The sequence below is a fragment of the Falco punctatus genome, assembly GCF_963210335.1.
Source record: "Falco punctatus genome assembly, chromosome: 6".
Classification (NCBI taxonomy): Eukaryota; Metazoa; Chordata; class Aves; order Falconiformes; family Falconidae; genus Falco; species Falco punctatus.
Window position 1 is genome coordinate 49693575 of NC_137585.1, and position 26701 is coordinate 49720275.

General features: G+C 36.6%; 1 protein-coding gene across 40 annotated transcripts in view; it reads left to right on the forward strand.

Moving 5' to 3' along the window:
* NRCAM (neuronal cell adhesion molecule) overlaps positions 1–26701 on the forward strand; it is a 178198-nt gene that overhangs the window by 110110 nt on the left and 41387 nt on the right. For 24 of the 40 annotated variants that reach the window (XM_080392054.1, XM_080392068.1, XM_080392072.1 and 21 more), the window contains 14 exons: positions 760–865; positions 3687–3883; positions 4777–4899; positions 5280–5450; positions 5904–5960; positions 8030–8141; positions 10100–10284; positions 11729–11860; positions 22306–22449; positions 23435–23546; positions 23871–24037; positions 24121–24268; positions 24818–24942; positions 25828–25857. In XM_080392054.1, the coding sequence (XP_080248180.1) occupies positions 760–865; positions 3687–3883; positions 4777–4899; positions 5280–5450; positions 5904–5960; positions 8030–8141; positions 10100–10284; positions 11729–11860; positions 22306–22449; positions 23435–23546; positions 23871–24037; positions 24121–24268; positions 24818–24942; positions 25828–25857 (1809 nt within the window). The remainder of the gene's footprint in view (positions 1–759; positions 866–3686; positions 3884–4776; positions 4900–5279; positions 5451–5903; positions 5961–8029; positions 8142–10099; positions 10285–11728; positions 11861–22305; positions 22450–23434; positions 23547–23870; positions 24038–24120; positions 24269–24817; positions 24943–25827; positions 25858–26701) is intronic. The other 16 variants (XM_080392074.1, XM_080392075.1, XM_080392084.1 and 13 more) reach the window with 3 other exon arrangements.

The following is a 26701-nucleotide window of genomic DNA, read 5'->3' on the forward strand; positions in this document are numbered from 1 at the left end:
GCAACCACTTTGTTAGGTGAATAAATTTGGTTTTGTGCTGCTTATTCTAGAGTACTTGATACATCATAGATGTTAAATGTTTTTTTCTCCTGGGGAAATTCACAAGATTGACTACATTTTTGTTGTTTTTTTTTAAGGAGAATCAGTACTACTTTTTCCTGCACGTTTACTCTTTAGAAATTAGTTACTATTTTTGTCATTTTTTACAGTGTCTTATAACACATTTTTTACTCCTGAAAAGTAGCTTCTAAAAGCATGCTTTGTAGATTAATTCAATACGTTGAATGTAATAAATGTCTCAAAAGTTTACACCCATAGAGAATTTGGAAATACATAAAATTTTTAGAAACACAAAACAATGTATTTTTTTTTCCTTCTGTGTGGTAAAAAGCATTTTGTGTGGATCTATGTCTCACAATTCCTCATTCAGGATATATTGAACTTAGAATTATGTGTCCTTTGATTTTGTGAAAATCTGTTGAAATATGATGTATAGAAATGATTGAGATTCATTAAACTTTTTGGCCAAAGTCTTCATCTGCTGTAAATCAGCATAGCTCAGTTGGAAGTTGCTATAGCTACACTGATTTACAGGAGTAGAGGGCTTCAGCCTCCTAATACAAAGTATACTTGAATCCTGCTTTTCTGTTGATGATTTGATTGCTAATTGCAATTCTGCTTTCTGTGCTTACAAAACTGTTTCCCTGGTACTTTGAAAATACTGTTAAATTATTCTGTTTCTTATATTCCATAATGAAGTGTCACAACCTCCTACAATAACGCAGCAATCTCCAAAAGATTACATTGTTGACCCTCGAGAGAATATTGTAATACAGTGTGAAGCAAAAGGAAAGCCACCTCCTAGGTTAGTAGCATTTTGTTCTGCTTTTGTTGGCCTAACAGTGTAGGAAAACTAGGAGAAAATAATGTAAACTAACAAGTGTATGCATATGTATCTGCTTGCACACACAGAAACATGCATACGCTTCTACCTTTGTAATTTAAACAGCTAACAGATAGTGATATAAATTTGACTCTTCTCATACTTGTTTAAACTTTTCTGTAGTCTTCAAGGAACTGTAGTATTTTTTTTCTCCTCAAAGCTCATACAATAAAATAATACTTGAGTATTACAAGAGCAGATAGGTAACTGCCCATGGAAGGCACCAGGAGGCATGCCATACTATGCACTGGATCACATTCCAGATTTAGGCAGTTTCTAAGAAGAGTGGGCATTGAATAAATACAGAGTAACACTAATAAATTAAAATTTAATGTTTTGTAGATCATTCCATTTTACAAGGCCCATCTTGAAATACATAAGCATTTGGCCAGAAGTTATGTAATGTGTATCAGTTTTAATGATCAGTATCCATGATTTACCAAGTGTATTTCATAGCCTTAAGATTTGGGTTTGGCAGAAATGGTAGCCCTGGGTATAGGTCAGATTCCCGATCATTTTTCATTTTAAGGCCCTATTCAAGTATCTTAAAATATGTGAAAAGTACTCATTTCAAGATGCTGAGCTACTACTGGAAACAGCAGTAGCTATGATACATTCTGGCATTGCTAGTAACTGCTTCTGATTTCAGAGACTATGAAGAGAAATGTGCATCTCTGCTCTCAGTTGTGTTTATCCTACAACTTACTAGTGAGGTCAGTCTATGATTGTTCATTCAGACACACACAGAGGTCATTAAATGTACTTCTGAATAATGACTTTTTCTACATTATTCCTTCTGGTTGCCTTGGCATCATGGTCATTATCATGCTGGGCAGCAGAATGGAGAAGATGGGAGATTACCATTACACAGCCATAAAGCTGCTGTGTTTGCCAACATTTTAATTTAGGAGGCACAGTGTCGTTGTCAAGAGTCTGGGCGTTGACCTGGAGAATCAGATGATCATCAGGCGCAATGTGCACAACGTACTGCTTCTGCAGATGTTTCTCTTGAACACCTTTTTGGGTTAGATTTACCTGGAAGAACAAGAGCACTGTCCGTGAGACTTAGATATATCTGAGTCATGTGCCAGGGCTCTCTACTGTACAGCCTCATCTTCCCCATCAAGCCTGTGTCTCACTTTGTTCCCCTGCTACACAGGATTTAAATGCAGAATTTTCTAATGAGTTTTATAAGCTTGTGCTTAGTTTTGCTTAGGCATCCGAATAATTTATTTCAATAGTTACTCTGGTCCATCAGTCTTAATGACCTCCAAATGCATATTGCAGCTTGAGCTGCTTCAGAGCTCTGAATTTGAAGATGAACTTTTTCAGCCTGGAGCGTGAATGGTTTATTAAACCAGGATGACTTCTTACTGGTGAGAGCAGTTGCATAAAGGTTTATGGATGTGCTGCTACCTAGAGCTTGAGCAGCAAAGATTCTGACTTTCACGTGTATCAAATTCAGGGGTTTGTACCACATTTGCCACCTCTTATCTGAGGCTGTATTACAATCCCCTGTATCCTTCAGCGTTATTTGGTAGCAGAGGATTACAGAAACCCCATGTTCTCCTGCTTCATCCGCAAGGCCGTAAGAAAGAAATTCATTATTGGTTCACTGTGCACAGTAGTCCTCCCCAAAACGCTATGGTGCTGGCCAAGTCCAGTACTGCTGGCCAGGTCCAGTTCTGCTCTCCACCACTACAAAGTGCAACTAGCATGTCCAGTCCTGCTCTCCTGCTGCAGGTCAGCGCATGATTTGAGTGACTTAGAACTTAAAGTTTTTCCAGTACCATGTAAGTTTATACTTTTAGGAAGCATTCTAACCCGTAATCATATATAGTGTTTATGTTTAAGATTATGAAGCTGAAATGTAACAAGTGCAAAAACTGCTGTTCACAGCATTTGAACCTGTGAGTGCTCAGCACTTCATAAGTGTTGATCTAGCTCTCGGTAATTGTACTTTTGACCATTAACAAAGCATAAGTAAGAAACCGGGTGTTCACGGTAGTATAGGTCACAGATGGACTCTCTGCTTTTTTACATTTCTTTTATGAGTTCTAATATCCTTCATTTTTAGTGACTACTTTTCAAAACATCTCTTGCTTTGAGTAACACCAGTGTAAATTTACTAGTTTAATTATGGGCTATCAGACTGCAAACTTTCATTTAAAGAGTCGTGGTTGTTTGCATTAAAGTAGTGAAAATAACCTCACCATGCAGTCTTTAATTCACTTGCTTAACTTTAAAATGGCCAAACCAATTAAAATAAATGGTCTCCTGCTGGGACCTGAGATGACACATTTCAGCCCAGAGCAAGTTTTTAAAGGCAGGTTTATAAACCCTTTCAACAGTAGGCTTTATAATGGAAATCCTAATGCAGCTTTAGCAATATCAGTTCTCACAGATGTTACTGTATCATCTTTGGTGGAAAGCAAATCAGTTCTTTTCATTATATGATTAACTTCAGAATCTTGTAATGTAATTTTTTTTAAAAAAATATTGACTTTGAAATGGCTCCTGTTAACAAGTTCTGCCAAGGCTTTTATCTTAAAGTATTGCCAGATTTCTTATATTAAAAAAGTGCTCTATTCCTTTATTAGTTAATTTAGTTTGGGAACAAGTCTTACTTGTCTGCTAAAGAAAAAACACCATGTATTTTTGAAAATTACTTTTTTCTTCTTTCTCTCTATACAATCTACAAAAGGCAACTGAAGAAGAAACTTTTCTGTTTTTATTATTTTAGTTTCTCCTGGACACGCAATGGAACTCATTTTGATATAGATAAAGATGCACAGGTAACAATGAAACCAAATTCAGGGACCCTTGTCATAAATATTATGAATGGTGGGAAGGCAGAAGCATATGAAGGGGTATACCAGTGTACAGCAAGGAATGAACGAGGAGCAGCCATTTCCAACAATATTGTTATAAGGCCCTCTAGTAAGTGAAGCTCTTAATGTTTGTAAATGTGAAACACTTCAGTTTGCTTATTTTCTTATTAATGTTTTGCTTCTTTTTTCCTGTCTTAAAAATTTAATCATCAAACTGATCATGTTAGAAGTTATTGTATAGCTTCTGATACTCAAATTTAATGCATTGCATGTTCTCTCCATTATTCCTTAGAAAATTCAATAACCAAAATGCTTTCCTGATGTTATTTTGGTACGTCTGGGTCATGTTTAAAATTGGGGTTTATATGTGACGCTACAATTAGAATAAACTGTTTAAAACCTTAATGCCCATCATGGATGAGGACAATTTTTATTTTCTTTCTGATTCATGTATTTGATGGTTTTTATAATAGCTTTAATACAGAACAGATTGGGGCTAAAAAGAAGATAAAGCTAAAAGATTTTGATTTGCTCTTTCTGCAGCTTTTCGTGTGATTTTAATCTCAGATCAGTTTCTCAAGCTTCTAATTTTTAAATATTCTGTTCTCATAAGTTTTGATAAAACTGTATGTGTATAATGCTGTTTCAGGAAGGTCTACCTTTTTTTTTTTTTCTGATTTAGTGCATCAGGGTTTTTTTTCTTTCTTTCATTATCATATTTAAAACTTTGCAAGATTTTTTACAGAAACTTCAGTGAGTAGCCAAATAATTTGCATCAGTTTATTATAATTTCAGCAAATCATTGCTGTACAAAATGTTTTAAAGAAAACCTAGTTTTCTTCCAAGAAAATAAAAAAAAATTACAAAAATTAAATCTTTAGGAAACTTGATAGGACTTAACATTCTGATGCATGTTTTTCTGGAATATTATGTGCATTTCTTTAAATTGTGGAGGTTTTGTCAATCCATAGTTTGTATGTGTGTTAAAATTACTTTGTATAGGATCTCCTTTGTGGACGAAAGAAAAACTAGAACCAAATCAGGTTCGAGAAGGTGATTCACTAGTACTACACTGCAGACCTCCTGTTGGCTTACCACCACCTATAATATTTTGGATGGATAATGGTGAGTTAGCTTTTTATGCAGAATTAATTTACTTTTTGCAGGTTTTTTACATAGCTGATCGTTGCTTACCAGGACCACAGATGGTAGAGTTTCCCTCTAAGTTAAAATTCAGAGAATTTCCATTTCTGTAGAAATGAAGAAACAAGCAGACATGCAGCCCAAAAGCATGAAGCCAAAAGCAGCTGGAGATCTTAATGTAAGCTGTAGATTAACCCATTGTGGAAGAATGGGAAGACAAGGGAGTTCAAGAGGAAAAGTAGAAAAATATCTATATATTTACAAACCCACAAACAGCGTAATTGAGTGAACATGGAGTCTGCAGGTCATAATGCTGGAGTGTGTATTATAATTGAGATAAATGTGTTCTTGTTTTCCCTTAGCTTTCCAAAGGCTGCCTCAAAGTGAAAGAGTTTCCCAAGGTCTAAATGGAGACCTTTATTTTTCTAATGTACAACCAGAAGACACCCGGGAGGACTATATTTGCTATGCAAGATTTAATCATACACAAACTATACAGCAGAAGCAACCCATTTCTGTAAAAGTCTTTTCAAGTAGGTATTGCATTACCTAATTATGTAGTTACACAATATTTATCCAGAATTCTCAAGTTATTTGCCAAAGTTAAGTAGTGTTACGATAGAGAATTTTGTCATTTTAATTCTGAATAAGAAATGTCGTTACTGTATAAACTTAAAATGTAATCTCCAGTTTTCCTGATATACAATTAATTTTAAATGCTGTCATTTTTTCCCCTTTATAAGGCTTTGTCTTTGAAAAAATGTTTTGTAAGATTTGAAATATTGCAGAAATACAGTGTAAAAAATAATGGTTTTCAGGTGCTTTTCATGTCCAAGAGTATCAAGTTATTATGATTACTGTAACTGTTGAAACAAATTAATCAATCATTTGATTAACTCGCCGTGGCCATATCATCACCTTTTGATTCCCAGTATTTTGATTTATCCCTTTTGTATGCATTCTTCATGATATTCTGTTTATTTCAGTGGATTCATTGAATGACACTATAGCTGCTAATTTGAGTGACACTGATATTTATGGTGGTGAGTTACACTGGTCCCCACTGATACTCCCTGTTTCACAGTAGCATTTAGTTAACTAACTTCACATCCATGGCTACTTAACATTTTGCTCCTTTTTCAGTTTCTAATGAAGGTATTATTAGTGCTGGTGATAATACATACTTTAGAAAGAGACTACAGTGTGATCCCTTCAAATATTTAATGTTTCAATGTTCTTGTAGCATATGGCTCATAAAAAATATAAAGTCTTACAATAAGTAAGTCCTTCCACACTGGGGCAGATTTTAAAAATTGTCTCTTTGATGGCTTCTATACTGTGTTGTTTTTTTATATTCTTCCTCCAATTTATTTAATAGTTTGATATGATCATTATCACTAGGACTATTCAATATTACATGCTGCATAATAAATAACAAAAACTAAGCATTTAACAGATGCCCTTCACATTTAATAGCTTATTGAATGTACCATTCATTTTAACATACTTAATAAGTGTAAAGCTGTAATTAATTAAAATCTAAATACTTTAATACTATCTGTATAAATAACTTTGTAGGGGAAAAATCAGTTTTGTTTGTCTGGTGTTTAAGCTGATCTTTACATTAATCTATGTTGAATGGTCTTTTGTATATGGTAAATTAAATCCTCCTGAATAGGTGTATGTGTGTTTAGCGAGTGTGACTTTGGAGCAACACTGATACTGTACCACTTGAGCTTCTAGACTTTCCACTTGATATTGCGTGAGATGGAAAATACATGAAATTTATTCTAATTTTGTCTTTTTCCTTGTCGTATTAAACCATATTTGTACATATTAAACCATAATTTACGGGAATTTAAAATAAATCAAGGGGCACAGATTATTTTAATTTTCTGCATAAAAATATGGTGTCATTCAGGAACAGACAAGAAATAGGTGCCTGAACACAGAATGATATGTTAGCTTTGATTAGTGAGGAAAACACCAGTCAGTTGGCTCACAGCTCAGAAATAGTAGAGGTAATTCTTCTGAATTTTCATAGTCTTGCAGAATGCATTAGCAGTCGTTAGCACTGCTGAAACTGGGTGGATTAGTTACTGCCTGTGACTGTCAACTGTATTCTTGTTTCTAGACTGTGCTTTTCTCCCAACTTTATGTTGTTTCTGTACTAGTTTTTAAGGAATTCATAGGACATACTGTATTAAAACTATGTTAATCTGTCAGTAAATCCTATACCCTGATAAACAAGAAGTTATGTTTCTGCTCGCATTTTTTAAATATGTGGTAATTTAATGATTCAGACTGATACTGCACTTCAGAGCAATTTATTCCTTACTTAAAAACTGCTGTAAAAAAGCATTATTTACAGAAAGCACTCTATTATTACAGAAAGCACTCCTATTCTGTCTTCCACGAAGGCACATGAAATACCACAATACTTCAAAAGTCAGCAGAGTATAGTGTCAGACATATGTCTTATATTTATAGCTGCCTTTTTACTGTGATTATTTCTTGTGGGTTAATCAGTGGTTCTTTATTACCAGACTGGGGGAACAGACTGAATTAGTTAAATGTATGGTAAGAGGAGAGTACAAGGCTTAACTTCTGAAAAGACATCCCACATTGCGTAGAAAATACTGAACAATGCATATTGCAAAGTGGAGTGTACCTTGTATCTCCTTGGTTTATATTTCTGAATACACTAACTTTGCTTTATTTGTGTTGTAATGGAAGCCCAGATTTTTTTGGTAACTTTCAGTTTTGCACCATGACTCCCAACAGTGACCTCTTACTCCCCATAATAGTTCTGCTGAAGTGAATAGGGGCTGCTTAGGATTAAGGCTGCATAGTTTCCTATTAAAAACTATGTGTCAATTGCTTCTGTCTTTAATAATAACATGTTATATGTATGTGTTCAAAATTACAGCATTTAACAGGTTGAGATATGTCTGTCAAAAACCTAATTTGTTGAGCTGTATATTTAGTTCTGTAACACAATGATTTTTAATTAAATGGCCAATGTGGAGCGAAATCTCTGTCTGAAAAGTGAGAATGGTTCTATGCATTTGATCAGTATTAAAATTTTAAACTTTTTTTTTTCTTGTTCCAGCGAAGCCAGTTACAGAAAGACAGCCAGTTCTTCTAACACCAACAGGTAGCACAAGTACCAAAGTGGAACTCAGAGGAAATGTGCTTTTGTTGGAGTGCATTGCAGCAGGATTGTGAGTTACTTCTTAGACAGTGTTTTTCTAAATAAAAATACTGAAACAGAGGGAGACATTTCAGAGATGCTTAAAACATTATGACTATGTAAGCTTACGTATATCAAAGAAATAAAAATGGAAATTAGAAAGAGCATTTTTAAGGAAGTCGACCATTTACTTGGGTATCAGCATATTTTAAAACTGACTATGAACCTAAGTATGGCCTCTGCCTTCTCATATCCGCAAATCCTATGCAAAGGATTCAGGTTGTACCATCAGGGTTTTTTTAAGGACACAAGCAAGAAATGCCATATGGTAAACTCGGACACACATCTACAGAATTGAACTCAGGAATCAAGCCTCCATTTTTTTCCTGAATTTACAATCATTAGATTCTCATATTATATAAAAAGAGCTAAGAATCCACTCGTCTAAGCTTTAAAAGCTGCTTACGTATGCTAATAATTACTTAGTAGATCAGCTAGGTGGGAGTTGTTAGAACATACGTTCAGCTCCTTGCATCCAATTTCTCATTGTAATTGAATTTAATTGGTACTTGTTTCTTCGATGTAATGCAAGTTTGCTCCTGCTGGTTATTATGCAAGTAGAAAATGACTAAAGAGCAATTTAACTTCATAAATTAGTTTGATTAGTCAGTTTCATTCTCAGGAAGAAATCTGAGAATAGATTAGTTGGTGAAGGAATGGAAAATCTTTACTATTTCAGGAACTGTAAACATATTTACAGTGCACGAAAGCATATAATGCAGAGTTCTCTGAGATAGCCATGAGGAAAGCCAAAAATGGCAAATAATGCAGCACAGCATCATGCACGCGTGTTCACTTGCATAAGCTTCACAGGACATATTCATGTGCAACTTGACACACACGTCAGTGCCGTGTTTTCTGTCTCAGCTGTGATCTGCTCAGGTGTCTGCATCAGCCGCACTAGCAAAACCACACCTGAGAGTGTGAGTAGCATCAGCCTGGGTAATCTTCATCTGCAATACAGTTACATATTGTTTTGACAACCTGCAATAAAAGTATTCAGCAATGCAAACCCCAGTAAAATGGCTGGATAAAAATGCGGAAAAATTATACATTATATGGCTTTGTGTCTTTAGCTGTCATGTATTTTTTTTTTAAAAATATAATTCAGTGAAGGAGGCTTAAATAGTTGTCCACAAAGGGTCAGATTCAGATTTTGTTTAAAACAATTATTCCTAATCACTGATACTGTAATTAAAAGTCAACTTTGCTAGGTGTCTCTGTTATAAAATATGTGATATTAGACTGCTAAGGGAATATTTGCCTTGAGTCATTACTATTTGAGAGAAGACGTTCTACTTGGTAAGCAACACCTTGTAATTTCTTGTAATTTTAAAAGTGTATCTCCATATGTTTGGAGAACTTTCAACTTCAGTGGATAACATAGGACATAGCCAAGATTTAGACATGGTACAGTGACAAGTAGCTATACTTGACTCAGCACTGACATTTTTTTCTTGATTTCTCATAGGGAATATTTCTGTCTCCTTACAGCTCTGCTGTAAAGTTCATGACGTTCGTGAAGCATTAGGATATTGCTCACATGAAGGACAATTATAAACTTGTCATTATCTAGAAGCTTCCTTTTAAAGCACTATGAGCATCGATTTGATAGTATAAGTACAATAAGATTTGGAATATACTTGTATTAATTTATTAACCATCAGGGGTTTTAGATTAATCAGCAGACAAATGCATTCTGTAATTATTAAGCCTACAAACAGATGGCCATTGACAGTGTTAGTGAGGCTTGTCATTTCCAAGAAACAAATGCTGGCATATTTTGCACATTTGCTGGATGTGCCCCAGAATCTGGGTAAAAGCTCTTAAAATAATTGTTTGTAAAACATATGTTCAAATAATTAATGTATTGAACTCATCTTCCTTTTCTCCAGTCCCTAAATTTGATCTGTGCTTTTGCTTCTCCAGACCCACACCGGTAATCCGCTGGATTAAAGAGGGTGGGGAACTGCCAGCCAACAGAACCTTTTTTGAAAACTTTAAGAAAACCCTCAAGATTATAGATGTTTCTGAAGCTGACTCTGGGAACTACAAATGTATAGCAAGAAATATATTAGGTTCTGCTCATCATGTCATTTCAGTAACTGTTAAAGGTAATACTAAAATAATCCTTCATGTAATATTGTCAGGGTCCAGAATGCAAGATTGAAGTAAACTTTCTAGGATAAAATAGAGCTGAAAATGGTAATGATAAAAAAAAGCCCTGAGGAAATGATCATTAAACTGACTAAATTCTAGCACTGGAAGGACTTTGCTACCTCTAATCTTTTTTTCTTTTTTAATATGTTATTTTGTAAAGCATCAGGCTAAACTGAGATTGTACTGTTAACAGTACTAAGATAATTCCTTAATTTGTACCGGTGCTACATTTGTTTTAGATCCTTTGATTATCTGTCATTAGACTGCTTCTTTTTATTGTTTTTGTGTCATCCTCTCCATCTCACTTCCTCATTTCCTCCTTATTTTCTCCATCTTTTCTGCTCTCCATTCATATAGCCCAGATTCTTTCTCTTCCCTATTTAACTATTGTCTTATGGTCTTCTTCTTCCTTTTTCTATCTTAATTGACATTTCTGGTTTTCTGTCTTCATGGTTTTTTACCCATGTCTTGCTAGTTCTAAAAACACTTACAGTCTGTTTGTCCAAATAGGAATTGTAAGTATGTTTTGAATACTGTGAAACAAAAAATCTGGAATGACAGCTAATTAGCCATTGAAATAATCAGCTGTAGTGCTTAATTTGCATGCTAAATAGTCATTTATTTTGTTGTAGACCAGCATCTTTTTATGATCACATTCAACCTCCTTTTTAAAAGCAGAAGTTTAATTTTCTGTTTGCATCTGTCCATCAATCCAAAGCCTGAAATTTAACAGCAAGATGTGATAACATATGCTATTTGTGGTTATTTATTGTAAAAGAGATGGAGACATAGCTGAATATCCTTTGGTAAGGACAGTGTTCCATCCATTTTGATCTCTGGGTTTTCAGCTGTCTCAGGTAAACATCTGGCCCCACTGCAGTCACCCATTGAGTTCAGTGAGACTAAAGATTTTTCCATTTCTATATTTCATCATTGACATGAAATATTTGTATGTAATCAATCCTAAATTCATTTCTAACAACCTAACTACTGTGAACATGGATATCTCTGAAGTTAATCAGAAGACCACTCTAGTCTCTGCAGATGTCATACTCAGATAAATTTTGCTTTCTTTAGGAAAGGCAAATTAGATTCAAAGCAGGTAATCCTAAATAAAGCAAAGAACTTCTTGTTGATTATCTCAGAACTTTAATGCAGCAGGTAGCCAATAGCTCAGTTTAGCCAAAGTATAATTTACTATTTAGTCATTGAGTATCTCACACACACACACACACACACACACACATATATAATTTTAAAAAAAAAACAACATAGCAGTGTAAGTCTGTATCTATACACACCTTGTTTGAATTATCTTCTGATTACTATGACTATGCCTTATGATTTTCTGTACACAATTTTGGAAAACAATTGCTATGTTTCTCTTCTTAACCCCAGCTGCCCCATACTGGATAACAGCACCCAGAAACTTGGTCTTGTCTCCTGGAGAAGATGGGACATTGATCTGCAGAGCTAACGGCAACCCAAAGCCTAATATAAGCTGGTTAGCAAATGGCGTTCCCATAGCAAGTAAGAATCTTAACTACCTTACAGGAGGATGATTAAGAGAATATGAGGAATATCAGGGTGTTTTTTTCAAATATAAATGAGGAACATGTATTTGAATAGTTTTTGTCTGACAGATAATACTAAATTATAAATGACGTGATAAAAATACTGTGGTTCATAAAAGTGGAACAATGAATTGCGCCTCTAATGCACTTGAGAGCACTAAAATTTGTGTCTGTATGCCTGGTTGTTCTGTCTGGTGTTCTCGTAGTAGTATCCTTGTGGAGATGGGACCATAGTAACAGAACTGCACCATGCCCCTTTCACACGGGTATTGCTGGAGTGTAATTGTTTACTGTTGTGTTGCTGTGGCAGTTGTATTTGCTAGGTCTCTCCTTTACCACCCCAATGCAACACTAATTTTGTCTAGGAATGTAAAGGTGACGTAAGAAGTCAAGTCCTCACATCTGTGGATGTACAGAGCACTTTTTCAGGATTTGCAGCTTGTAGTATGTTTGAATCTTCCAGGCTTCAGCATGAAAAAGCAGCAGCAGCAAAACTGGCTGAACGTGTCAGCAAGTGCCTGGCAAACAGATTGTGCCAAGTAGGTATCAAAGAAAAGGAACCCCTAGGGCAGTGAAACAGCTGTTTCTCTGTGCATGGGTAAGAAAAGCAACCCAGATTTGGTGATTGAGTCATATTTGTTGCAGTGTTATGACTGGCAACGCTGTATGACAGACACAAGATAGCTGCTATATATAGCACAACCTTACTCAGGAGGAACTTGGAGGACAATGCAGTGTGTTGTCCATTGGGTTTGTACTTGGCGTAGCCTATGCTGTAAAATCACACTTGGTTTTTCTATCTTTATTCTTCCTCTTTTACAAAAGAGTGTTATAAAACCAGACAATCTACCCTGTTGACTCGTGGGAGATAACATGCTCTAAAGTATTGGTCTGTGCTGACCTATTGGAAGCATGACAGTGTAACTTTCAGGAGTTTCAGGAGATGTTTAAGTCTGTTGATGAGTTTAGGACATCACAGAGTTTAGGACAGGGGTCCTCAAACTACGGCCCGCGGGCCAGATACGGCCCCCAGGGTCCTCAGTCTGGCCCCTGGTATTTACAGACACCCCTGCCGGGGGTTGGGGGGGGAAACCAAGCAGCCGCAGGTGACTGCCTGCCACTGCATCCGCGCGCCGGCCCCCTGGTTAAAAAGTTTGAGGACCCCTGATTTAGGACATGGAGGAGGTTTCTCTGCAGTGAGAATCTAGCAAATAGCAACAGGTAAATGAGAACCCTCATTAGATATATCCAAAATATTTGGGATACAGGAGAGATTAAACTGAACTAGAAGGAAAAATATACAACTTTTTTGGGGAAAAGTAAGGGTATATATTGAAGCAGATAGAAATATTTAGCAAAGAACCTGTTTCAGGAATCCTAATTAAACGTAAGTTGAGCTCTCTAGCCTGACATTTAAGATGAGATGTTTCCATTGGTTATGTAAGTTATGTAACCTGACATTGACCACCTCATCAAACAATGGTATCACAGAAGACCAGGAAAATATCAGTGTAATTTTTTATTTTGTATATTGTACATAAATATATCATAATGTATGCCTTATGATCTATCCCAATCGTTTAACTCCTTTTCCGGTCTCCTGACTGGTAAAATATTTTTCTCCTATGAGATTCACCTTTGCCTCACACTGCCTCCTTGTCAAAGCTGCAGACATGCTGTTCAAATGACAGACAAGTACATTTTCCAGAAAAGCAATGATGTGTTCTGCATTCTTGCAGGATAGCAGTAAAACATTAAAAAACAGTGTTTTCAGAAGCAGCTGCAGGATGCCACTGAATTTACCAAATACAAGGGCAGTATACATTCGCTGGCTGGCCTTGAGGAGTCAGTACACAGAGTCTTATTGAAGGGAACTCAGTAAAAATTAAGAGACTTTAATTAAATTACCCACTCAACCTCAGTAGGAAAAAAAAGAAAAAAAAAAAGAAAAAGAAAATAGGAAATAAATAACAGGATAGCTCAGCCTTATGTTAAAGGTCACTTTCACTGCTGAGAAACTGTGAAGTTTTAGTCACCTTAAATATTTACGTGCAAGTTGGTTGGGTGCTCCAGTACAGAGTCTGTCAGGGTATCTAAGAAAGAGGAGCATCATGATCACAGAAAGTGCAGTTCTTAAGATTCTTGTGATTTTGGATTATTCTGAGTTAACAAAAGCTCGTCTGGAAACTACTGAGTACAGTGTGCCTTTTTGTTCACTTGTTACTAAATTACAGAATTGAGCCCCTCTTCTTCCAACTGAATGATTAGTAAATCACTGTAAAAGGAAACTAAAGCAGCTGTTTCAGCTTCAGGGCAGTGGTGAGAGCTACACCCATGGCAGGATTTCAAAGAAAAAGAGCTACATTTGAATTTCAAAGCCCTGCTGTCATCATATATCCCACAATGTGCCTCCTGTGGCCCAGTAATCTGTTTGCAATACTTTAATTTTCTATTGGAAGCACAACTGGGAGATGCTTAATTCTTCCGGTTTTGTTTTTCCATAATAGAGTCAGACAAGGAAGGGGGAATGTTACAGAAAGAACCATTCGTCCGTATCTCAGTCAAAGGGTGAGGCATAAATACCAATAGGGAAAAGAGAAGAATAAAGAAAAATGTAGTGTGTCTTAAGCACCTATGAAAACAAATTACAATGGTACAAATTTTGTTCTAGAGTATATTGATCAAACTAAAAAAATATTAAAATGAAGATTTCTTTGAAATATTTAAATTAATTTTCTTCATCAGTAACGCTTTAAAGAAAAACTCCAGCATGCCTGAAAAGAAAGATGCTTCAGACATGCTGGAGTGATAAGGACCTAACCTTCCAATGTTTACTCACAGGAGTAATTTGAACTTGCATGCACAGTCCCTTTGAGGTCAATTAGAATTACTTTGGCAAGTAGCAATTGAAAGTTCAGGCTATGACTCTGCCTTGCCTTGTGCTTCAATTAACACTCAAGATCTGCATTATTTATACTGCTGCATGATCCATTGTGTTTTACTGCTTAGATATTCAGCATGGTTTTACAAAAGGGAAACCATGCATAAAGTGTCTCAACTTTTAAGAAAGTAACAACCCAGATTAATTGGGACGGGAGAAGCACTTTCATAATTGAACTTCAGAAGGGCATTGTAAATACTGCACAAAAGACTAATTTATTGGTTCAGTGGTTTATAGTTCATGATGAGCTATTAAATATTAAATACACACACACAAGATTTATACAAAGTACTGCACTGAAAGGCACTGTTTATCTTCTTTCAACACGTTCTTCACTTGTTTATATCACATTTCGCATTGAACCTTTTAGTTAGTCTCCATTAGTAATCACATTGAATTTAAGGGAGAAACATTAGCCCTTAGATTTCTTTCGTGAAAGGCCTTGATAATCCCTGGCTCAGAGATTCATCATCCATCGCGTTCTCTGCAAGTACACACACAAGCTGTTCGCTGCAGCTGTGGGAGGATGGGGAGAAATCTGCTGGACTCTGATGCCCCGAGGATTTCAGTCTTGGAGAGAAGAGGTCTGCCAGGGCAGACATTTATCCATTACTTCTGCTGTCATTGGTGTTGAAACTGTGCATCTGGCCTAGGAACTGCAGCAGATATGAAAACCTTTGATAATGAGGGTTTTTTATCGTGCACAACATAGTCAAAGGGTGGTTGTGGCTAGTGCCGATAATAACCTGCTGTTCCTTTGTAGGCAATAGTACTGTCAGAATCAGAAATTCAGAAACAAGGATTTCAGTGATCACAGGGAAAGACTTTGCTGAGGAGCAAGTGGGATTGGTAAGAAAAGGAAAAGGGTGTCGTCTTCTGTGTCCCACCTCTTCCAGAATTAAGTCTTTGTCAGTTCACTGTAAGGGGTAGAGTAAGGCAAAACTGGATTACTTAAGTTTCTTGTTTTTCTTGCTTAGGTTCAGTCTTGGTTTGACCCTATAGGTTCTCAAGTGTCTGATGTGCTATACTGCCTACCCTTGCTATTTCATTACCAGTTTTGTGTTCAACTCCAAACATAAAAGGATTATAGTCACATAATGCTCTCTAGATTCATAATATGGTATTTAGGCAGTGTGATCAGAGGTGCGAGTGAACAGGTCTGTCTTGCATAATAGCCTCTGATTTTGGCTTTCAGATGTTAGAAGGAAAGTCAGCGACAGCCAGAGGAATGTTAACTGGGTGCTTATTCATAGACCATACGATCCACCAAAAAGCAGGAGGTCTGTCCATAAGGGCATACATTCTTATCTAGCCACCTCAGTGACTACACACTGAGTGTTCCTCCCCGTTTTCTTGGCTGGGTGGTTGGTAATGTTAAGTCCTGGTTCTATCACATTCTCCTGTTGTCGTAGCTAATTATCTGAAAAAGATGTCCAAAATTACACAAATAATTCTGAAAAAATCTCATTTCGGTCATTCAATTGTAGCTAGTTTTAACAACAGAAAGTGTTTTCTGGTTTTGAAAGTGGTTCCTGTATTCATAAATGACTCATGAATTGAGTTTTCAGAAGAATAAGCAGGTCAAGAGGAATGATGGGGTACTTCTAGCAAAAGTTACTATAATACAAATGATGCTGTGATCCTGTCAGAACTTGAAAAGCATACATGAGCATCACTGTAGAAGGATCATGTTTCTACATTCATATCAGAAAAAAAGCACCTAATGTTCTGTCTTTACTTTCTACATATATTTCCACAGTAACAGAGTCTTCAAAGCTTTCTCTGAAGTTAGAATTGTTGAAAATCATGGCTTAAGAGCCAGTACTGATCTCATGCTCCCATTTACATTCACTGTTATTTGTGCATAAATTTAAGCACAGAATTGTAGTAGTAGTAGTAGTGGAACTACAAAAACGAATGTTCAGTATAAAAATCTGTTGCAGGAGAGAAGTCAGAGATCACTCAGACAGATCTGATCTAGTATTTAGTTTTTTGAATTCTAATCAGTAAATTTAGGTATGTAAAATAATAAATACAGATATATTGGTGATCAGTACTATTTACAACATGTCAAGTTAGTACAATATACAAAGATTGTCACGTAAGCTTAATGTATCTTAAATGTCACATGCATGCAAAAAAATATCATAAACCCATCGATGTCAGGTAAGGGGTCTGTCAGCCTCGAGGGGTAACCCTGAGAGGTGTCCCCACGCAAGGGGAGATCACTGTAGGGCAGCCAGCTGCTATGGAGGGAGAGCTGATGGCTGCAGATATTTATAGCATAAAGTGGTTGATTTTTAGTCAGATTTTCTGTTTTGTTAATGCGTTTTCCACTGCTTATCAGCTCAGTCTCCAGCCAAACCGTTTTTTTGGGTTTGGTACTGAGTCCTCACTGATAGCCTCACATAACAGGATTAACTTTGATTAGGGCAGCTTGCTGAGCATCTGCCTGGACCTTCAGAAGTCCAGTTAGTTCGAACAGGAGGAGTGCATCCATCACAAATTCTAAATCAAGAGATTGTCTCAGCTTCTCTGAGAAACGACTGCTATTGATGCAAAATGATAGCTCAGCTTTACTGAAGAAATGAGTGACCAAGCGCTATAACGCTTAAACAACAGACTGCGTGTTATTACATTTGTTTTCCAACAACTATATAGTCACTGTGAATGCATAGCAGGACTGATTACTTTTGATTCATAACTTTGATTTGCTAAAGAAGATGCAGCCATCTAAAGACAGTAATGAATATTTCTGCTCTTTTCTAAAGATAAATTACTCTGTTTTTTTCTGTGCCATTTTACTGATGTAGGTAAGATCAGCTCTTACACCTGCCAAAGGTTTTTTGCCTCCAAGGGCAGAGACCTGATCTGGTCATTCTGTTTCAGGGTCTGACCACCCTCACAATAAAAACTTCTTTTTTATGTTTAAGTTTAAAAAACTCTCAACTCCAAGCAGTAGATTTTTTTCTTCCAAATTTTGTGTAGAGCCTAAAGATCTGAGCTAAAGAATTTAAAGTTGGTAGACCAATTTTACACCTTAATAATTTTCTACACAAAATACATATCCTTTTTACAGATCAGACTGATATTTGTATCATTTATTTGGACTGATAACTTCAATATAGTGCATCATCAGCTGACGATTGTTCTGTTCTTCATTGTGTTTAGCTTCCTGAATTTGCATAAAAGCAATAGATAAATTAAAATTTATCAGGAGAATAAAATACTTCAACAGAAAAGGGTAAAACATGTCACCAAAATTTGGATTTTTTTTTTCTTCCAGTTTTATGCACAAGAGTGTGTTTTAACTGCTTCTGGTCAGAGAGCGTGTTTTCCAGGAAAAAAATAATAATGGTGCCACAGTGGTTATTTAAACATACTAACAAAAGTAATCGCTTGGGCTGTCTGAAGTTTATCAAACAGATGAAAATATGCATTCAGATGAACAGAAGATATATTCAGGGTGCTGATGAGTAACTATGACAAAAGTATCTGATGGAGACTATACCTTCTTTGTGCGGGAATATGCTGTATGTGGCTATAGAGTGAAGAAGTTGTCTTATACAAAATGATGGGAAAATTGGGTGAAACCAGGCAATCAGGTCTTTGTCCAGAAAGGACAGAAACACGTTCATAAGCTGAGACTCAGTGTTATTGGGAGTAAATGTTGGCTCTTAGGGCACATGTTGAACTATCTGTTACAGCAGCAGAACTGTACAAACCCATTTGAAGTATTATGTAATTCTTTGCTCTTTTGCCTATCAGTGCCAAAATCAGGTTTGTCTAACATGTCAGAACATTTTCTCCTTTTCATGCAGCTATTCTGTTATGTGACCCGAATCCTTGTAAAGGCAAACAAGCAATGCTTTGAGTGGCCGTGCCATCACTCTCTTTCCCCATTAAAAAAAAAAAAAAAAAAAAAAAAAAAAAAAAAGGGAGGGACACACACACATGGACATGGAATGGGATGGGCTGAAGTATTGCATGCCTTCTTTGCCTCAGACTTTACTAGCAAAACTGACCTTCAGGAATCCCAGGTCCCAGAGATGAGAGAGAAAGTAAAGAGATGTACCCTTGGTGGAAAAGGATCCGGTCAGGAAATACTTAAGCAAACTGGACATACGTAAATCCGTGGGTCTTGATCGGATGCACCCACAAATGATGGGGGAGCTGGCAGGTGTCATTGCAAGGCCACTCTCAATAATCTTCGATTGATCATAATAACTGGGAGAAGTGCCCGAAGACTGAAGGAAAGCAAATGTTACTCCTGTCTTCCAGAAGAGCAAGGAGAACCCAGGGAACTACAAGCTGGTCAGCTTCTCCTCAATTTTGGAAAACCATTTCCAGGCACATTAAGGACAAGAAAACCATCAGGAGTAGTCAGCATGGATCCACCAAGGGGAAGCCATGCTTGACCAACTTGATACATTTCTGCGATGTGTATGACTGGCGTGATAGATGAGGGGAAGAGTAGTGGATATTGTGTACCTGGACTTCAGTGAGGCCTTTGACACTGTCTTCCATAAGATCCTCACAGACAAGCTGTTGATGTATGGGCTGGGTTAGCAGACGAGTGAGGTGGATAGAAAAATGGCTGAATGGCCAGGCCCAGAGGGTGGTGATCAGTGGCACAAATCTGGTTGGAGGCCAGTAGCTAGCGGTGTACCCCAGGGGTCAGTCCTGTTCAACACCTTAATTAATGATCTGTGTGATGGGGCAGTGTACCCTCAGCAAGTTTGCTGATGACACAAAACTGGGAGGAGTGGCTGATACACCAGGGGATCATGCTACCGTTCAGAGGATCTCAACAGGCTGGAGAAACGGGCTGACAAGAACCTCGTGAAGTTCAACAAGGAGAGGTGCAAAGTCCTGTACCTGGGAAGGAACAACCCCATGCACCAGTACATGCTGGGAGCCACCCAGCTGGATAGTAGCTTAGCAGAAAAGGACTTGGGCATCCTGGTGGACACCAAAGTTGACTATGAGCCAGCAGTGTACCCTTGTGGCAAAGAGGCTAATGTTATCCTGGGCTATGTTAGTCAAAAGTATTGCCAGTGGGTCAACGGTAGTGATCCTCCCACTGTCTGGACACAGTCCTGGCAAGGGGCACTAGATCCTGCTTGAGCAGGGGGTTGGACCAGGTTATCTCGTCCCTCCCAGCCTCAACGATTCTGTGTGTGAGTGCAGCAGCGTGTGCCTGAGACCATTAAAGCAGCTGGATGATAACAGCATCTAACTTTTAGAGCCCGGCCCTACAAAACACAGTGTGGTACATGGGCAAAGGCGGGCAGGTTCTGTTGGTGTTGCGTGGGAGGATGAGGCATGTCAGAAGACAGACTGTTGAACGGAGGCCAGTCTCCACAGGGAGCTGCCTAAACCCTGTGCCCTTCAGCATGCAAATGGCTGGGCCACTGAAAAGGAAGCACCGACTAACCTGACACTTCCCTCTGTTTTTTCCCTCTTGGGACCCACAGATTGAAGCCCTTTTCTGAGACCAGACACCTACCTCTTTTCCTCCAAATAACTGAGGAGGACTATCTCTTTTTTCCCCTTAAATACAGCAGTGGGAAGGGAAGATGCTACCCTTCTTTTTATATGATAATTTAATGGTTAGATCATTCTTTTAAGATCCAGTTCCTTCTGCAGTCATAAGCGATTGAACTAATGGCTTAATGGCTGCCGTCTCTCTGAAGGGGCTGTACCTTCAGCCCATAAGGTGTTATGTTTGGGAGTGTGTGAGGGCGGGAGTCTGTGCACCCATTAAAAATCTGTCTGGGTGCAGAAAGTGCTGCAGGATTCAGAGGACATGAGTGGAGGGAAGCCCAGAGCCCAGGGCAGAGAGGAGCTGTGACTGGAACGGCTGTGGGCAGATCTCCGACCTCCTGGGAGGGTGGTTGTGCATATTTTCCATTTAGCAGTGATTTGTATGCAGAAACAGACCACTTCTCACAGCTGACTGGCCTGCCTGCTGGGCTACTCACCTGCTCCGTCTATTTTCAGCCCATGAATCTTTTAATGAAAATGCCATTTACACAGAACAAGAAGCAATGTGAAATGTGGAACACAATAGGAAGTAAACCAAAGAGGGAAAAATAAGTGCCAGCCATCCAGAAGTCCGGAGATTTAAGCATTTAACATTTCAGTAGTACCTTTTTCTTCTTTTCCAAAATTTTTGAATTTGTGATACTGATTTTAATTCCAAGTGATGAAAGAGATAAAAAAAAGAGTTGAAAACTGTTCTTGAGGCATCTGTTTGGAAATTGATGTATTACTGTACATGCAAAATGGCCTCAGAGTTCCCCCAAGATGGAAATACCCTTAAGCAAGAGCACAGAACTGTAGTCCCCTTCGTCTGGTTTCGTCTGTCAGAGAATTCAGTAATAGATACCCCAGTAGATTTAGAAAATCTTGGAGAAATTTCTCCATTTTCTTTACAGATGAGTACTGAGGTATTGTCTGAATCGAAAGGTTTTTTCACTTACAGAAAATTGATGTCAATTTAGTTCATTGATCTTTTAGATTAATCCAAAGGACAGTGAAATGATTTTATATGAAAATGTCTTCCGCAAATACATTTTCTCAAGCTCAAATAAAATATAAAGGTGTCAATTTTGATGATGCAACCAAACTATGATGCATTTATGTATAGATATATGCGTTTATTTTTTATATAGTATATGAATAATTTTATTACTAGTTTGAGTATTATATAATACATTGATCTGGATTTATTTAATATTTTCTTAAAATGTTAAGCTATAGTTTGTGCATTTTTATGCAGTGCAGCGTTACAAGGTAAGTTTTTTTCTCCATTTTACCTCTCTAACTCATCCAGTTCTAACATAACTGATAGCTGTTATTCATCAGTAATGCATTGGATTTTTATTTTCCCTTATATTCTCAATTCTTCTGGGATGCAAGAGCTGTTACACAGCTCAGGCTACTACAGAACAGTTGGGGAAATGGCATTGTATAATTCTTACATAAGGGAAATAGTGCCACCTGCTGAATTACTGTCACTGATCTTGTGAAGGTGATTTTATGTGAAAAAATTGCTTATGCTTTACTCTGAGATGGATTTCAACTGAGTAAGGCTATTTTTTGTATTTGGAGAATTATTTACGATATAGTTGATCCAAAAAGCTGAAACTTTTAAGTCGCACAGGACTGTGTCGTGCTAACAGCATTTTCTGTTGACATACAGAAATACTTCCTTGCAAAAAAAACAACCACTCCAAAAATGGCAATTCTGCCATCCTGAGTTAAATATTTGTAGAATTGGAAGAACTTCCTTAATCATGTTGAAATTCACATCTTAACCAGTGAACAGTCACCCAAGACAATAGAATAAAGGGCATATTAGTCTTTGGAATTGTTTCTTCTTTTCAGAAGTGTGAAACATACCATCCGGCAGCAGTTTAGGAAAAGTAATTATTTTCTTTTCTTTGCACCAACAGTTGCCCCAGAAGATCCTAGCAGAAGGGTAGATGGTGATACCATTATTTTCTCACATGTGCAAGAAAGGTCAAGTGCTGTCTATCAGTGCAATGCTTCTAATGAATATGGGTACTTGCTGGCAAACGCATTTGTGAATGTTCTGGGTAAGAAACAGATTTTATATTTTTCAATTTTCATGGGTATTCAGTTGTCTCCTGCTACTACACAGATTGCATACTCAAGCCTTGCTTGAGGCCATCATTGGGAATGGATGTGTCTCCTGAGCCCTGTAAAAGGCAAGGGTGTACCTTGCTTTTTTTGATAACTTGTTTTTTGTAGGATATTCCCCAATTTCACTTGCACTATTCCCAAGTAAGAAGGTTAGTTGCGAAAGCTGGAGAAAACTTGGAAGAAATTTTATTTCTTTCTTCTTTGCTTATTTATGTAAATCAAGCAAATGGAAGCATAACAAATCAGACAGGAATTAATATTCTTTAAGGTAGTATGTTTCAGTACACTTTCATTGATTGTGGATGTTTTGGAACGGTTAAATAGATGATGTCTAAATCGCTGGTGCAAGGGGACATGATGATGCATTAGTCTTGAAGACCTCCCAAGAATGTGTTTTTAGCTGCAATATATTGTGGCCTCTCTACTCTTCTCGCTGAATTTAACAAAGCTAGTAGTAAAATTTTAGGCAGAATGGCCTCTAAAAACTCTCCTGCAGGAACTGGCAGATCTTTTGATTGAGAAGCACTGTCTTAAATGAAAGAAAATGTAGGTGTTTCAACAAAAATACATCTTAGCTTCTTTCTACCTGCAGGTTTCTTCAGAATTATGTAGTTCAGTCTGTTCCCAGGCGTTTCTTTTCTTAAATTCTGATTTAAATTTTCCAACTGAAATCATTGCCTTTGGTGCCCTTCCCTACTACTTGTAAACATGGAAGAAGCATTTGTTTTTCACAAGATTATTCTCGTACATTAACGTTTCCTCAGGCTACTGGCAGTAGAACATATTTGGACCTAGACAGAGACCAGAAATTGCTTCAGAGAAGGATGTAAACATAATTCTTTAGGACATTCTTCATGTCTTAGTATTTTGTATTTGCATCTTTGTATCTATATATATCAGATATCTTTGTCTTTTCAGCCGAGCCACCAAGAATTCTAACTTCTGCTAATAAACTGTATCAGGTCATCTCAGATAGTCCTGCCTTGCTAGACTGTGCTTATTTTGGTTCACCTAAGCCTGAAATTGAATGGTAAGCTATAGTTGTTGTTGCTGTGCTTAAGTTATGCAAAAAGAGCCAGTTGTATCTATGGAAACAAACATTTAAACCTTTAAGACTATTTTTACTCTATAAATAGTGTATTTTTAAATATATGCTGATTACAATATGCTAATACAGTGTTACATATAATTAACATAACAACAGTTAAGTTATCCCTACAGGGTCAAGTCTAAATTTCATTATGTGATTCTGTTGGTGTTTTCTAATGTGACAGCCCTGTTTGCATTTTCTGATAATAGAATACAACAAAATTTATCTGTGATGTTGGATAATGATATTACTTTTTATATAAAGGTTCAAGGGAGTGAAAGGTAGCATCTTGCGTGGGAACGAATACATTTTCCATGATAATGGAACCTTGGAAATTCCGGTGGCTCAAAAGGATAGTACTGGTACATACACATGTGTAGCAAGGAATGAATTAGGAAAGATACAAAATGAGGTGCAGTTGGAAGTTAAAGGTAAGAAATGAATCATTCTTTCATCATAGGTTGGTATAGAATGTCAGACTTTCTAAATATCTAATAGTAATTTTAAATTTCAGATCCAACAATGATAATTAAACAGCCAGAATACAAAGTGGTTCAGAGATACGGCCAAGTTTCATTTGAGTGTATAATAAAACATGATTCTACCTTATTACCAGCAGTTATATGGTTGAAGGACAATGATGAACTGCCAGATGATGAAAGGTATGGACAAAATAATTTTCCTTTATTTTTAATTTTCTAGTTTCTTTTTTCTGCTCCTTTTCCTGATCTTTGGAAGGAACATATTGACCTATTGACATTTTCTGAAGAAGACTGATAAATTGCATCACTATCCCATATATGGTGACTAAAGGACTTAACTGTTGTGGTGAAAATGTTAAGATAGAATTCAAAATAAAATGAGATGTAAAAATGTTTAATTGTGCATATTGACCGTGTATGACAATCGTAAGGAGAAGAAAATTGGCATAAGAAGCCAAACAGGTAATGGAAAACTATTTTGCTCTAGATCACAGATAATTAAAAGTTGTTTGAGTGTATTTGTAAATAAAAGCACATTAGGATAAACAGTGGCTGTGAGAAGATGGTCAAGAGCAATGCAGAAGAGGCTGACATAGTCCCATAGTCCCATTGCTGTCCAGGTAACTGCTGAAATAAATGTGCAGACGGGATTTGGTAATGTCTTATGCAAGTTTCTTATAACACTACCAGTTGTTGAAAAATCAGTGTCTGAATCTATTGTATTTACAGGTTTCTGGTTGGTAAAGACAACTTGACCATTATGAATGTAACTGATAGAGATGATGGAACATACACTTGCATAGTTAATACTACTCTGGACAGTGTTTCAGCAAGTGCTGTGCTTACTGTTGTTGGTAAGAATATTCTCAAACTTTATGATAGCAGAACTGTGTTTAATTTCTGTTCAATATGAAAAAAGCATTAGATTTAAAATGAAAAGCACAAACATAGTTTTGGTGCAAGACAAAGAAAATGTCACCTATTTGTAAATGTGTTTCAGTTTTTTAAAAATATAGTCTTACTCTAAAGCTTGCCTTTGAATCGGCTACTTAGAAAATGGTCCAGTAGCAAAAGGGCACATTCAGTTTCATGCTGTATAGGTTTTTATTTGGACGACATCTGAGCGAACACAGTAGATAACATATTGCAGAGTGTCTGAACATAAACATGTTTTCTCAGGAATCTCCTTTGCAGCTAAATTATGCTTCAGAAAGACTGAACATGCTTGGTTGCGTGACTTTTCAAGGATTTTCTTTTTTAATTAGTTCTCTCTGTTAAGTTTCTATAATTGCAGATTGTTATAAAATATATTACTTTGCCTTTTCTCCCAGTTTGTAAGAAAGTTTTAAGTAGGTGTCCTGAATGATTCTTACCTGAGTTCAAGCTGAGATGCGAAGTCAAGTATGCTTCTGTTTTAAAAGCATGCTGTAATCTTTTGCCTATCCAGGAATGACATACACCAAATATCTAGTACTTATTTAAGAGTTTTTATAAGATTGCATACTTTATTTATTTTCTTGATCTATCCTTAATTTAAAAAAAAAAAAAAAAAACAGATAAAATATTCAAGAATACTTTTATAAATTTTCAGTGAAAATTTATCAATGTATTATTTAAAATCAACCATTTACTCTAAGTAAGTTAACTTTTGTTTGTCTCTAATAATCTTTAACTGCCTACAGTGTTCTGTTTCTTTGGCTACTAACTGATTAAATCATTTATATTAATGTTCTTTTCAGCTGCTCCCCCAACTCCAGCTATCATTTACGGTAAACTAATACGAAGTTTTCTTACTACATGGTCTGCCAGATATATTTCTCATTTGCCTATTGCAACATGCAACATCTTTTCATTATTCCCCTTTCTCCTGTGTTTGTGTGTGTGTGGTTTCATCCCATTTTACCAGCTGCTTCATTACTGGAGTACTGGACTTTGGAATTTGACAGTGCAGGCTGCTTTGTGTTATAGGGAATAAATGATTTTCAGAGATAAATTATTTTTAATGAAGTTCAGTTACAGTGTGATAATATTTTTCTCATAGAGTACACTGTAATGCAAATCAGTTACATAATAAACGAAAGATCTAAAAGGTAAACCCAGATGTGTTGAAAGCTAATTCACTATCAAAGAACTTGCACCAACCAAATTATGGCATGTTTTTGCATTGCTTTTGATGACAGATTTGTAGGCCTGATGTAATTTATTTCATAGTTTGTCTTCATTTCATTTCACTCATAAAACGGATAGGACCGTATTGACCAGTTTGGTTTATCATTGGTGAACTTGCTAATAAGGATTTTAAAATTAAAGCTGAGATTACCCCAAAAATCTGACAGTCAGGTACAGCCTTAAATTTGACAGTACGCAACCTTTAATTTCCTAGCAATTTTCTGATTTTGTGTTTTAAAATGCAAGATAATATGCCTAAGAAAGTTCACACTTTCAGGTATGAACATCTTAAACACTTTTATGTAAATCCTATCATATTCATTGAAAGTGCTTATGTATTCTTAAAAGAATCTACCCATTAATCTTGATTTTACTGTAACAAATCATACAATGAATTATTTCCAGGAATTTGGAATGGATGATTACATCTTTATGCATTATAAG